Below are 14,805 nucleotides of genomic sequence, written 5' to 3'. Positions count from 1 at the left end.
GTTCATTTTTAATCTTTCATGGAGATTGACACCGAGGTATTTTATAGAATTTTTAAGGGGGACAGAGTTGCCGTCAATAGTAAGATTTAGGTATCTACTTTCTCGGACAGCAAGGTGGTGCCCCTTACCTGCTGCATTGCGAAAGCAAATCAGCTCACATTTATTGGTATTCAGTTCAATTCCCCATTTCTTGTAGTATGGGATGACTAAGTTGAGATGCGACCTCACCGAGTTAAGGGCTTCGTGTGGTCTCTCATTGGGACAGAATAAGATGGTGTCGTCAGCGTAGAGAATTGCTTCGGAGCAGCGATATTGAATTGGCAGGTCATGCAAGTACAGGTTGAAGAGGAGGGGACCAAGGATGGATCCTTGGGGCACACCAGTCTGGATGGGAATAAGAGAGGATGACTCGCCTTCAAAGTTGACTGAGAGGCTTCGGTTTGAAAGAAAACTCTGCAAGATTTTTATAAATATTGGAGGAAAATTTAGCTGACTAAGTTTGTATAAAAGCCCTTCATGCCATACCGAATCAAATGCTTTTTTTAGATCAAGTGCACAGGCCACGGTGCATTTTCTAGACCGTAAATTGTTTAAAATTCTGTCTTGAAAGTAAAGGAGCGCGTGTTCAGTAGAGTGGCCTCTTTTGAAGCCAAATTGGACCTGTTGTGTTAAGTCCGAGTCACCGAAGAAGTTGAGTAATTTTGCATAAATTATTTTTTCAAGAATTTTTCCCACGTTAGAAAGAAGGGAAATGGGTCTGAAGTTTTCTACATTGTAGGAGCAATTACTTTTTTTAATTGGAATTAATTTTGCTATTTTCCAAGCCGATGGAAAATAACAATTGTTCAGACAGTTATTGAATATGGGAGTTAAAAATGGAGCTATTGTGGTTTTTGATTTACGCAGAACAAAATTTGGAATATTGTCAGGGCCAGTAGATTTTTTATTTTTTAATGAAGAGATAATGCTTTCGACAGAGTTTGAAGAGATGAGGAACTCGTTAAGGGTATCCACCGATGTGTTTGAGGGCGAAAAGTTTGTTACGTTAAGATTTTCGTTCCAGATCGAAAAGGAGGAGTTGAAAGTTGAAACTTCTAACGAAGTGACTGGGTCAGCTGAGGGGATTTTTAAGGCAAAAAGTTCGGAATAAAATAATTCAAATGCTTCTACTTTTTCGGAAGGGGAGGAAAACGAATTGTTGCGGAAAGATAACACCTGGTTATTTGTGTTATGATTTCTCTTTCTCCCAGTTATTTGATCTATTACCTCGAAAACATTTGAGTTAGGTTTCAGGTTACTCAACTTCGTTCTAAATTGGTCGTTTAGTTCTATTCGAACCCGCTCTTTAATTATTTTGGATAGGCAGTTTATGCGTGCGGATAGTTCTGTATAAAGCGGATTATTGCGATCTCCAAAGCGGTGATAAATTCGTTTTAGTTTTAGTTTCCAGATTTTACGGACTTTATATAAATTTAAGGTGGATGAAGAGATGTTAAACCAATTTTTATGTATATTAACTTTTTTACTGTGGAGGTTGATGCAATCGGAGACAATTTCACTGATTCTATCAATGAAAAAGTCAATTTCTAAGTTGGAAAGGTTTTTATTGGTTGGGATGTTTAAATTTGAAAGACCAGATTCAAGCGATCGATTAAAAGCCGACCAATTGGTATTTTGAAAACTGTTAAAAGTCTTAGGCAAGTCTTGGAGAGTCGAATCTTGAATCATTTGCAAACTCATGAACACCGAGTAGTGGTCAGAGATGGCATCAAGAGTGATGCAAGCAATATTATTGTCAGATCTAAGATTGGAAGATATTAAGAAAAAATCGATATGGGAGCCCGATGCAGGACGGGTAGGGCCTGGGGCCACTATTAAGTCTAGATCAAGAAAATGGTTGTCCTGGAACCAATTGGCCAGAAGACAGCCATTCTGGTTTGTAGTCGAGTCCCCCCAAAGAGGGTGACGGGAGTTAAAATCACCACCTATTATGAAGTGATCAAATTGATTTAGGGAGTTGACAATATTATCAAGCGCGGAGGGAAGGGAAGAACCAGCATTACAAGGGACGTAAATGGAAACAAGTGCCAATGTTTTTGAAGTGTTTGCGGAGTTTAGAGGAATTATGGCTATGGTAGTTGAAATCAAGCTATTGGTGTAAAATTTTTGAGAGAAACGAATAGAATTCATGAGAAGAATTCCTGTTCCTCGACCATCATTATTTCTTATTAAATTGTATTTGTCATTAAAAGGACACTTACCATAGTCTTTTTTAAGACAAGTTTCTTGAATTAAAAGCGCTGTGGGAGAGGTCTCTTTTAACAAGAGGTCAATTTCTATTGTTTTTTCTTTAGTTAGGGAATTTACATTGGAGGTAATGAGGTTGAAAATCATGGTGAAATGGGGGAGAGGGAGGCGATAAAACACAGGTAAGCACCTGGTTTTTGAGATTCATCCATTTTCTTGTAGTTTGGCCAAAAGCCTCTAATTTTAGAGATGAAGTTAGATATTGGTAAACCAAAAAGTCGAACTGACTCGTCCATGAAGTCTGAGACATCATTGTTGGAAAGATCCGTGGGCATTGGGATCGACTGTTTTGGAGTTTGTTCAACTCTTTTGTAACCTCTAACTGCATCTGCATAGAGGGTTACATTGCTCTGGAGGGTGTTAATTGGATTGAAAACATGTTTATTATTTTTTGCTTCAGCTAGCAAAGCATCTTTCTTTTTTAATAGTGCGATTCAGTTGGGGCATCCCTTAAAGTTCGCCGGGTGACCCGTCGACTTACAGTTAACGCATGAAGCGATTGATGTTTCCGTTTTTGGACCAAGTTTGCACTGGCCGGGCTCATGGTTAATCAAACATTTGACACATCTGGGCGGGAAACTACAGTACAGTGCCACATGGCCGTACCTTTGACAACGGTAGCATTGTTTCGTGTCCGAGTTTTTGACAGAATCCCATTTGATTCTATGTCTAAGCAAGAAATTATTTTTTTTGATTTTTAATAAGCTGTCTCTGTCCTCTAGAACGCAAAGGAAAAGGTCAAGTGGAATGTCGTTCTGCTTAGACCATTTGGTCTCAAATTTCTTAACAACCACCCTCAACGAAGGGTCCAGCTTGTTAAATTCTTTCTGAATTTCTTCAGATGAAAAATCATTTGAAATGCCTTTCAAAATGGCATTATATTTCTTAAGCTGTTTAGGTGTGAAGGAAAAAGCTTCAATACCATTTTTTTTAAATTCTTCTAAAAAGAGGCTATGCAACTCAACACTTCTAACTATAATTTTAAGTTTACCGAAACCATTTGCAATAAATTTAACGTCATTTTGATTGTAATTAAACTCACCCATAAAATTCCATACTTCTGATCTTGCTGGAGTTGAGTTCGAGTCTGCTGTTGGGATATTACTGCTTCCGTGACCGCCTCGGTTGATGTTGCTGGAGTTGGAGCTGTTACCTTTGAAGATGTTAGAGCTGCTGTTGCTAGAGCCCACATTGTTAGTGGTTTCTTTTGGCGAGTCTTCCTCGTCTTCAATCACATTGAAAGGTGAAAAACGATTGTGGTTGTTAACAACTTCCCTTGCAACCCTTTTTGTGTCAACAATGGGTGCATGTTGTCGCCTTTTTCTTGCCATTACCATCGTAAACTTTTCCTTATCACCAGCAAGAAGATTCTTGAGAACTTCAGCACTGCCTAATTCAGCGCTCATTTTACTAGGAACATTTAAATTCAATGAGTCGTGTCCAATAATTACACAATTATTAATTGGTGCATGTTGTCTGCCATCAAGCAAGTTGTTAGTCGCATCAGTATCCATCTCGCTCTCACTTATGGACTGTATATGGGAATTTATTGGTGAATTCCATTCTTGGGTAGCGGCAGCAATGATTTTTTGTTTGTCTGCCTCAGATAACATTTTTTAAGGTAATTTAATTTTATCCGCAAAAGAACGTTTATCTGGTGGTTCTTTAGGCTCATCGGGAGGACGAAACTCACTTTCCTCCATTGTGAGTAAAAAATTTAATTAATTTTTTTTATATATTCAATAAAATTTAGATAGAACAAAAATTCAGACGTCTGTACTGTTTGGAGAACGAAACGAGAATCCAACCATTATTATCTTATCTTATTATTATCTCCATTATTAGTTCTTGTAATGCAATCTGACATTTTGCCATTTTTCCACCACTCACATGTATTCACCGATAGCAAATTGAAGAGAGTTCACCTTGAATGGGATTTGAGGTTGTTTCAGTTAGGATGGGTACATTTGGACGTTGGAAACTTTGACACACTATGGCTGTGATAGATTCACATGAACTTGATTTAAATTTATTTCAACATATTAAATTACGTGGTTGTTTTGTGTAGTCCTTAGCATATGAATGTTTTCGATTTCTTTTTAATCTTGAAAAAATCCAATATATCGCTACTACCTTAAAAGTATCTAACTGTATCCTCTTTGAAACTGTCCATTTTGTCAGGTTTAAATTAGTCCTCGCCTGAATTGCGTTCAATTTAAAAAAAATGGTTTTAAATATTCTAAACAAAGTTCAATTTCATCAATTTCCAAATATAAAAACTAGACTACTGCTCATAGTTTTTTTTTTGGTAATTTCTCATTGTAAAAATAAATTAAATAAATTTTGTGGCGCAACAGTCCGTGGTGAACCAGGGCCTAGTGACTTACAACTCTCAACCAATCCTGTGTTCGAGTAATTGCAGGGATGAAGGTTTATATGCCGAATCCGAACCGCTAATTTGAGAAAGCACTTTTTCATGACAAGATTTACTCTTGGAGAATTTGTCAATTGCTCGCAAGAGGCCGTACCCGTGAATAAAACTTTAGGTGGCACAGGCAGAAATCGAACCCAAGACCTCTCGCATGACAGTCCAACGCACTGACCATCATGCCACGGGTACTACAATTTCTCATTGTACTATGTCTTACTTGCATATTAAATCGTCGTTGTGCAAAAGTGGTGGTTTAAAATTTATTTAACGATCAACCAATCTTAACTCGGAGTTCAAAACAAAAGCCCGTTTCACTAAAAACACGCCGTCACCTTTGCAATTGTTATAATGAAAATCCACAAACTATAAATTGAACTGTCCCAACTCCCAATTTATCATTGTTTCGTCCGAAACTTTTCATTCCTTCCTCATAAGGCATAGTCTATATTACAAATCTGATATTTAAACTTTTTGGAAAACATTAAGATTCAAACGTCATAATTTTTCTCGTTTTTTAAGTGTTCAATATTCGTTATATGCCTACAAAATATCAGAACTTTGACATGTTTCCAAGTTCATTTAGTGTAAAGTGATGATCATATTAGTGCAGACTCCCAAGATAATTAACAAGCTTGCAACCAAGAAATCCTATTCTAAATATAAGTTCATAGTACCTACTTTGAAAAAAAATTCGCTCCTTCAATTTTTCTTTAATAAAAGTCATTAATTTTGTTATTCCATTTATTTAAAAAAATAAAAATTCTGTTCGTTTATTACGAACTTTTAGAAGGTTTGAAAATTTGTACATTCTTCTCTTAGAATTACTTAAACTAAAAGCCTTTCGATTTCTTGTTGAATCGAAGTAATTTGCGACTTTAATTGAGACCCTTCGTTTGTTGTCACCGAACACGAGACAATTGGCCTCGAAACACCACATGCCCTACCCAGAGCTTGCTTTGAGCGAACGAACACATACGGAACGTTCTTGTCTTCGCACAACAATGGCAAATGCAATAGAATTTCAATGGGCTCCGCATCAGCAGCCATAACAATAATATCAGCTAATCCACGATTCAGAGTTTTGGTAGCTTCATTGGCACCTTTACGTAGTTGATTGTAGTTAAGAGCCTGCTGCAAAAGGTTCATAATCTTGCTGGTCAATTGTGCGTCAGCAAGTGGGAACGCCTTTGGATTAACTTCTTCGGTCTAGAATTTGTAAAGAAAAGGAGAGTAAAAATAAATTGGTGAAATGCTACAAAGACTTTTAAATATTTACCATGATGAATGATTTTTTTTGGATAGTTGTTTGTTTAATTAAATGAAAACTTTTAATGCAACCTCTCGGCTAGGTGCTTCACTGAGGGCAGTAAAATAAAATAATAACTTTTCTAAACGTTTAGCGGGCGCGTGTTTTTTTTGATTTGACAGATAGAAATGTCAAAAAAACACGTGTTTGATGGATTGGATTGCGTTCAGAGAGAAGTAATAAACGGGTGAACAATGAAAGAGTACAGACAATATTTTCATTTTTATAACTTAAACTTATTTTTTTTTAATACAAATACTCTACACAGGAATACAATTTGTATTATAAATCTGTCCTCATTCTAAACAGATCAGCCTATCCCCAGCTTAACTCTTTTCCAGATTTTTTGACGGTTCAAACTTAATTTTTCCCTGATAGTCAAAGAGTTTTATGCAAATAGGTACATTTCCATCTGTCAGTTCTAATGTCAAAGCTCATTGAAAAATTTTTATATATATTTTTTTTAAATGGGGCCAAAATAGAAATAAAAACAGGGTGCCGGTTTTTTGTCTGACGTTTTAAAACAATTTTTATCAATTCACAAAATACATATCTCACTCTGTTTATTGTTCTTATTATTCGAATTCTATGCGTTGACGTACAAGATATGGACAGCTAAAAATGATCAAATGTAAACAAACATCACTTTTAAAATTAAAACTTATTTTTAATAAGACGAAGCGATATGAGATGGCCATCACGAAAATAGTACAGTGCCTTTATTTCGATTTGTTTTTTTATTCTGATTGTTATTTTGGCATCATTATTATATTCTTTGTAAAAACCTTATTTGGTATTAATGTTTTTTAAATAAAAACTGTGCTGTTTTTGTAACGTACCCACTCTAGACTCTCTGTGTTTTTTTTCTCTTAATTGAGCTCAAAGTATTTTTTGATTGATTACCACCGAATATCGCTACACTTTGCCCAAAGCTTTATCTACTGAAATATACGGTTTTTCGTGAACCACGAAATTTCAAATCAATATTATGAAATTGTAAATAACATTGTCTATAAATTTCAATAATATTCCTATTAGGTTCATTTTGGTCATTTGAAATAATGGAAACGAATGTAAGGAGAACACTAATGGTTTCAATCCGACAAATATTCATAAAACCATATTCGTCAATCATATTATAATGTAAGCCCCCTGAAGTACGCACCATATAAATTACATTATAGTTAAATCCTCTTCAATTTGAAATGCTTTGCATATCCATGTTTCTCAGAAATGCATGTATTGAGTAACAATTAGAAAGTAATTGCTCGGTAAAAAAAAAATTATTATCTTCTTACAAGACACTTAACCTGAGGCTCCACAAGAGTAAAATCCAATCCATCTTCTCTTCTGCAATATTATTCGCAAGCCATTGTTTTTTTTTTTGACTGATTATATTATGTCTTGCCATGAGCAACCTCATATGGCATATTTGACATTAGAAATTGTTAATTTGTTGTTTACTTTTTTTTCGACACTAAATGTCGGTAGTTATTGGGTTTTTTACAAAATTAAATTTCAAACAAAATATATCAAAAAAATGCCAATTTTAATTTCAAAACGACTTTGGAAAATGAACCATCACCACTACAAACAACACAACGTCAAATTTGATGACTGGATTTTGATCCGCTTGAATAATCCAAATTGCGATGACCGGATCATGGTCTATTGGATAGGCCTATAGTCCTGCCATCGGAAATGTTCAATGGACACCCAAAGTTAATACTGTTAAAAATCGGTCACCTGTGCTAGAGGGTACTTCATCCAACCGATAAGTTATACTTGGCACATACATTTCTATAACCCAGGTTTGGTGAATTTTGTCTGCATTTTCGGTTAAAAGCAAAGAGTAGTTACATTTTAATGTTTTGAATAAAACAAAAATTGTATATAGGAAATAACTGTCATTTCTTTTTATTATTATAATGTTGGTATGGTTCAGTTACGTATGTAACAAAATATCGGCCAAACGGCCACCGCAACCTTGGTGGCACACATGCATCCGGTGGTCCAAATTTTTGATAACACTGAGGCATAACTGAGGTTTTTTGCCGTAAATGTGCTGAATTATCTTATGTTGCTTGTCTATAAAATAAAACAACCCCAAAGAAAGAAGTCCAACGGTGTCATATCACGTGATCTTGGCAATTGACATCATTACCACCATTTGTAAGAGCCATTGTTTGGTTAAATGTAAGGTAAGTGGCACATTTTTTTGAAGTTGAAGCGACATATAATCCACATCCATAACTTCTAATTCAGGCCATAAAAAGCCATAGTAAACACCACTCATTTTTTAAAAAAATACAGCCCTATCATGCCATCAGCCCATTTACCACACTAAACAGTCACTCTTTGTGGGTACATTGGCTTTACGAAAATCACGGTTTTTCCGATTAAGTAGTGCACTATATGTACTTTGTGCCCGTTTTCATGATAAGCTCGATTTTGTAACTTTCCTAGGGTCAAATTAAGGAAGTGTGAAACTGGGAAATGTGAATAGAAATGCAGAAAATGTTGTTAACATTCAAAATTGGCCTTTAAGGTACTACCATCCATTAGTTTCACTGTTACTTCACTTTTAGACACAAATTGGTCCTCATAGCAAAATCACAATCACGCATTTGGTCGTGCTGACTTTGACATATTGAATAGAAGCAATGGCCTCTTATGAGGCAATCTAAAGTGTTACATCGAACTTTGGGCTCGCTTTGTAGTGAAGTTATTAGTTAGTTTAGCTATTCAAATTAATTCATTTGATCATATGGGACCAGTCATAGCTATCATTAAAATTAGTCCGGATAAGTTTTGGAATGGATGTTATACTGCATTTCTTTTTGATTAGAAATGAAAATTTTATACTGATCGATCGGAAATTATAAAAAAAAATTTTTGCTTAAATATATTCTTCTATTTTCCGGACCGAAAATCATTTTCCTAAATAGCTGATACTCTTATGTTCAAAAGTGAAACGAATCATTATACTGATTTGTGTTCCAGTTTTACACAATTCCAATGACAGATTTCTGTCCTTAAAATTTGCTCGGTGAATTTGAGTCAGGAATTTTTTTTTCATGAAAGACATTTTTAATGATCGCTATAAACAACCTGCCAAAAAAAATCCAAAGATTGGTTTCAATGAAAACCAATGATAGTTCGTTTAACAAAATCCGACGTACAAGTAAATTCGCAGTTCAACGTTTCAAAATAAAAGACTTGTCCCTGAATGCAAAATTTCTCGCAACCACCTGCAACACCACCTACATCTCAAGCTATTACCACCTTGTCAAACAAAAAACACATTCACATAACAGGTGTACCAACCCCCTCATATGTATACATACCAAAAACTAATATTCCTCTCTTTTCATCCACTAGCAGTAGCAAAAATTTTCCTCACGAATTCGCCATCGCCATTTTGCAAAGTAGCTCGGTCGTACGGATGCGGGTGCATTGAAATAAAAAAATAATAGAACATTTTTCTTCTCTTTGCAAATAAAAAAAGAATTTAGCAAAAATCCAACTTATGTTTCGTTTAAAGTGACAAGAAAAGACTAACAAAAACCCTAAATCGTCGCGAAAGTTCAGTGAAATAAGAAAACACAAGAAACAATCGACGACGGAAAATATTAAAAATTGTCAAAAGAAAAACGAATCGAAAGAAAATTATGTACCACTGACCTCAGGAGCAACGCATTCGTAGAACGAACGAAAGAAAAAAACGAACGAAAAAAAGTCGTCGCAAAAGAATAAAAAGAAAAGTTATTATAATTGTGAGCATTAAAAAATATAAAAAAAGTTTTCGATAGAAAAATCAAGGAAAACCTCCTGTGATTTCTGTGTAGTTTTTCATTTAATTTTTTCCGTTTTTTTCTTCTTATTGTACCTAAATGATAGTGAAAAAGGAAAATTCTGTCCCCCCGTTTGGTGCTGCGTTGTAGAGAGATAGAGAAGAAGTGCAAAACGATTGATTTTTTTTCGCCATCCATCTACTTGCTGCCGCCTTCCTTCTACTCACTTCTATTCACCACCGATACCGAGCACCGAACACGGAGCACGGAGCACCGACCAAACCGACACCACACTTGTGCCACAACAACCCCATAAAAGTGCAAAATTCTGATAGATTTATTTCTTATTTTTTCTTTTTGTTTTATTTCATTTTTCGTTGTTGTTGCTTAATTTTCTTCGTTTCTATCCCTAAATAATAAAGAAAAGAAAAGATATAAAGAAAAAAGAAAAACAAAATAATTCGAATTCCACACCACCGTTCGTCGTCGTTGTCGTCGTCGTCGCTTTGTAGTAGTCGCTTTTCTAGTCGCCGATACACTACAGTTTTTTCTTTTTTTTTCAACTGACGTGCAATACCTATAAGAAGAAAATAAATTAAAAGTGATTACGAAATCATCCAAATAATATAAAAATTGTGTTCATTTTGTGTGATAAATTAAGAAAATCTACTAACTCCTCTGAAAACAAACTAAAAGAAACTCACTTCCATCACCACTCGCTCATTCACCTCATTAACTCACTTTTCATAACAAAAAAAAAAAAACAAAACTAACCTCACTAACCATACAGTGGTGTCCGAAAGCATTCGTTCAGTGTGTTCCGTCGTTACCATAACCGTTAGTGAAAATAGTTTGACAAAGTTATTTGTCAAATCTCCACTCCACCCATTTTGTCAGTTTGTTATTAAAAGCGAAAGAAAAAAAGAGACAAAGAGATTACTTGGTGTGTTTTTGGTAAACCTTTAATCTGTCATAGAAAATAGATATTTTTTTTGACAATCGGTAAATTTAAAATCTGTCAAAATTGCGAAAGCGATATTTCAATTTTTGAAAAAACAAAAAAATAAAAAATCTTCTAACACCCTGGACTCTATAAAGGATAACAACGTCGTCGCGATAGAAGATCCCTCCTCGCATCCGCCGTTGTCGTCGTTGTCGTCGTCGTCGTTGGGAGCAGCAGCTGCTCAATTAACATCAGGAGCAACATCAGCATCTTCACCAACAACAAACCATCCACAAAATAAACATCACCATCATCATCAATCACCATCACAATCCACTTCCATTTCACCATCATCCACTACTTCGGCATCGGTGATAGGAGCAGGAGCAGGAGCAGGATCAAGCGGACCTAATCAGACAACAACAGCAACAACAAGATCATTATCTAAGGAAAATATTAAAAGGCAATTGTCCTCGCTAATTCCTTTAACATCATCGCCGTCCTCCTCTTCCAACACCGTTGCCGCTAACGCAGCTTCATCTAAAATGGGCAACAACGCAACAACATCCTCGTCGAATAAAAAAGTCGATGCTGCCGAAACTGTCAAAGAATTCCTCGAGCAAGCCAAAGAGGAATTCGAGGATAAATGGCGCCGCAATCCGACCAACACCGCCGCTCTCGATGATTTCGAGCGCATCAAAACCCTAGGAACTGGGTCATTTGGTCGTGTGATGATCGTTCAGCACAAACCAACTAAAGACTATTACGCCATGAAGATCCTCGACAAGCAGAAAGTCGTCAAACTGAAGCAGGTCGAGCATACTCTCAATGAGAAACGCATTCTACAAGCAATATCCTTTCCATTTCTGGTTAGCCTGCGATATCACTTCAAAGACAATTCGAATTTGTACATGGTGCTCGAATACGTACCCGGCGGGGAGATGTTCTCGCATTTGCGCAAAGTGGGTCGCTTCTCGGAACCGCATTCGCGTTTCTATGCCGCACAAATTGTTCTGGCTTTCGAGTATCTCCACTATCTGGATTTGATTTATCGCGATCTTAAGCCCGAAAATTTGCTGATAGACTCGCAGGGTTATCTGAAAGTGACGGACTTTGGCTTTGCTAAGCGCGTCAAGGGCCGCACATGGACTCTATGCGGCACACCCGAATACCTAGCCCCGGAAATCATCCTATCCAAGGGCTATAACAAGGCCGTCGATTGGTGGGCGTTGGGCGTGTTGGTCTATGAAATGGCAGCCGGCTATCCTCCGTTCTTTGCCGATCAGCCAATTCAAATTTACGAGAAGATCGTATCGGGCAAGGTTCGTTTCCCGTCGCACTTCGGTTCCGATTTGAAGGACTTGCTACGTAATCTACTGCAAGTCGATCTTACCAAACGCTATGGCAATCTGAAAGCGGGTGTCAATGATATCAAGAATCAGAAATGGTTCGCTTCCACAGATTGGATTGCCATATTCCAGAAAAAGATCGAAGCGCCATTTATACCCAAGTGTAAGGGACCAGGTGACACTAGTAATTTTGATGATTACGAAGAAGAGGTGCTGCGGATTAGTAGTACTGAGAAATGCGCCAAGGAGTTTGCTGAATTTTAAACAAAACATAAAAAAAACAAAGATTTTTCTACTCTCACCTAAGAAAGAAAATTCAATTAACTAAACAAAAACCACACACAAAAAAGTCATTCAGTAAATTATATTTATATATTATATAAAAATAAGATAAACAAATTGTCAGAAAAAGAGTTGTTGTTGTTATCATTTAATCAGTAAACTTTACTATAAAACTAAATTTAAATTAAACAAAAAACAAAAAAATTGTGTGTTTAAGCAGCAAAATAAAAGAGAGAGAATAACAAAAAACAAACAAATTGAACTGTAGCACCAGAGCAGTGCTGAAGGAGAAAGAGAGAAGAGGAGAGAGGAGCATCACAATCATCATCGTATCGTACCTAAATCATCGCCTGTCGTCTTGGTCGATCTCCTGATCTTCTGGTCTGCCCTGTTCCCAATTCTTAGTAAAGAAACAAACAAAAAAAAACACATTTATTATTGATCACAATATTTCAAAAATCATCACTTCCAAAAACAAAATAAAATATTTAAATATTAAAACAAACAAAATTAAGAAACAAATTTTCATTTAAAAAAAATCTCATCTGTGTTTTTTGATATCAACTGAGTAAGAAAGAAAGAGAGAGAAAACAAAGACAGTTATTCAGCGAGAGAAAGAGAGAGAGAGAGAGCGAGAGATAAAGAAATAAATAATTATTAAACCAGCCAATTATTATTTTATTTGTTTTTATCGATTTAAAACACCAAAAATTAAAAAAAAATAATCCTCAGCAAACCAACAACAGCAGCAGCAGCAATATATAAATAAATACAAAAATAAACAACAAATTATACAACAACAAGAGCAAAGTAAGTTAATTATTTATTTATTACTTTATTCATTATTTTATTTTATAATTTTTATTTTTATTAATTAATACCCTCCATTTTTAAGCCCATAAAAGAAAATTTCAAAACTGATTTTTGTAAAACATTTTTAAATGTAAAAATTATAAAGGGTGGTTTTTTTTAGAGCTGTATTTTAAAACTTTGGTTGTTATTTTGACTTTTCCTAAACCAAGCGGTCTTGCTTAAAAATTATCAGTTATTAAATAAATAGTTTTATGGATAACCTACCACAATCAATATACAAAAAAATGAGAATTGCAAATTCACGTAATGAAAAGTGCTTTCTCAATTTGGCGTTCGGATTCGACCTAACCTATGTGTGAATGTTTTCGACAAATTTTTATGCCGCATATCAGCAATAACGCGCCGAACATTTTCTTCCAAAGCTTCAATTGTCTTGGACTTATCTCGCCCACGCCAAAGGCACCGAAGCGAGATAATGCGCACATCTAAACTGATCTTTAATAAATTGATTCTACTATTATTTTCGTCATATATTTGCACAATTGGTTTTGGAGTAATATACAAATATTACCCAATTTTCTATCAACCATGTGAACACCCAATTTTATCTGTCAAAAGTGACAATCGTCGGTAAATTTTATATTAAAAACTTGGTCGACATCTTTCAATCGATTGTATTCGTCTAAGCACACAATTTTTAGTATTTTAAATATTTGGACGGTTTTTTACTAATTGGATATTGTATGATTTTCTTTCCAAAAAACAAACATAAATTGACAGGAAACAACAAAAGAGAAAGAAATATGAAGTAACCGTTTGGCAAAATAATGAAATGAGTCTACCAATCGTGTAAGCAGACAAATATTATATGAAAGATACAAAATTATCGGCAATTGTCACCCGATTTTCTACCAAAACATCTTCTAATATTTGGATAAAATAAATTAACCGTATAAAAGGACAATTTGCATTTGATAGAAAATTATCAATTGTCACCTAATTGGATACTATTGGAAGACTTTTGACAGTTCGACCAATATGTGAATATCTTATAATCCTGTATACTTAGCATAAGGCTATTCATTGTGAAGTGTCAAAAACAAACTGATCATAAATCAAGTAAATTGAAATGCCAAATACTGAGACAACTATAGGATAAAAAGAATAAAAATATACCTATTATTATTATATCAGATGCATTTATGTACCACATTTGGGCGCAAAAGGTGACTTGAGCAACTGAAACAAAGCTCGCTTTAAACAGATCGTAAGTTTAAATAACGGAAAATATAATTCTTTTAATAGTATTTTTGTGTTCAAGTTTAAAAATGTAATGCTTCGGTTGATTGATCTCTGAACTTTTAGAAATCCAAGTTTTCAGCTTGAAGTTTTCAACTTGAAGTTTAAACATTTAAATTAAACATTTTGTCGGGTAATTCTGTTCCTGACACCAAAAAGCTGACATTGCTGAAACCTTATTTACTAGAATATGTCTTGATTTTTGTTCTCTTTTCCTGTTTTTGTTATCTATTTTTTAAATATGAAAATTGTTTGACTTTAGGTAAAAATGAATTAAGTCA

General features: G+C 35.1%; 2 protein-coding genes across 2 annotated transcripts in view; one reads left to right on the top strand and one right to left on the bottom strand.

The window, feature by feature from the left end:
• Positions 1-5,465: 5,465 nt before the first annotated feature.
• LOC129939657 (NHP2-like protein 1 homolog) lies at positions 5,466-6,174 on the bottom strand. Its single transcript, XM_056047757.1, has 2 exons — positions 6,015-6,174; positions 5,466-5,944 (listed from the first exon to the last, which is right to left on the bottom strand). Exons 1-2 carry the CDS (start codon positions 6,015-6,017, stop codon positions 5,564-5,566), a joined length of 384 nt encoding a protein of 127 aa, XP_055903732.1. The 5' UTR covers positions 6,018-6,174; the 3' UTR covers positions 5,466-5,563.
• A 3,265-nt stretch (positions 6,175-9,439) lies between these two features.
• The window catches only part of LOC129940284 (cAMP-dependent protein kinase catalytic subunit 1), a 44,207-nt gene continuing 38,841 nt past the window's right edge, over positions 9,440-14,805 (top strand). Inside the window, exons 1-2 of the mRNA XM_056048572.1 lie at positions 9,440-9,820; positions 9,945-13,222. Coding sequence (XP_055904547.1) covers positions 11,327-12,394 — 1,068 coding nt within the window. The 5' untranslated portion in view covers positions 9,440-9,820; positions 9,945-11,326 and the 3' untranslated portion in view covers positions 12,395-13,222. The remainder of the gene's footprint in view (positions 9,821-9,944; positions 13,223-14,805) is intronic.

Source organism: Eupeodes corollae, chromosome 1, assembly GCF_945859685.1.
Source record: "Eupeodes corollae chromosome 1, idEupCoro1.1, whole genome shotgun sequence".
In the NCBI taxonomy this organism is placed as follows: Eukaryota; Metazoa; Arthropoda; class Insecta; order Diptera; family Syrphidae; genus Eupeodes; species Eupeodes corollae.
Note: the sequence above shows the minus strand (reverse complement) of the source record. Positions and strands in the feature narration are given on the sequence as shown.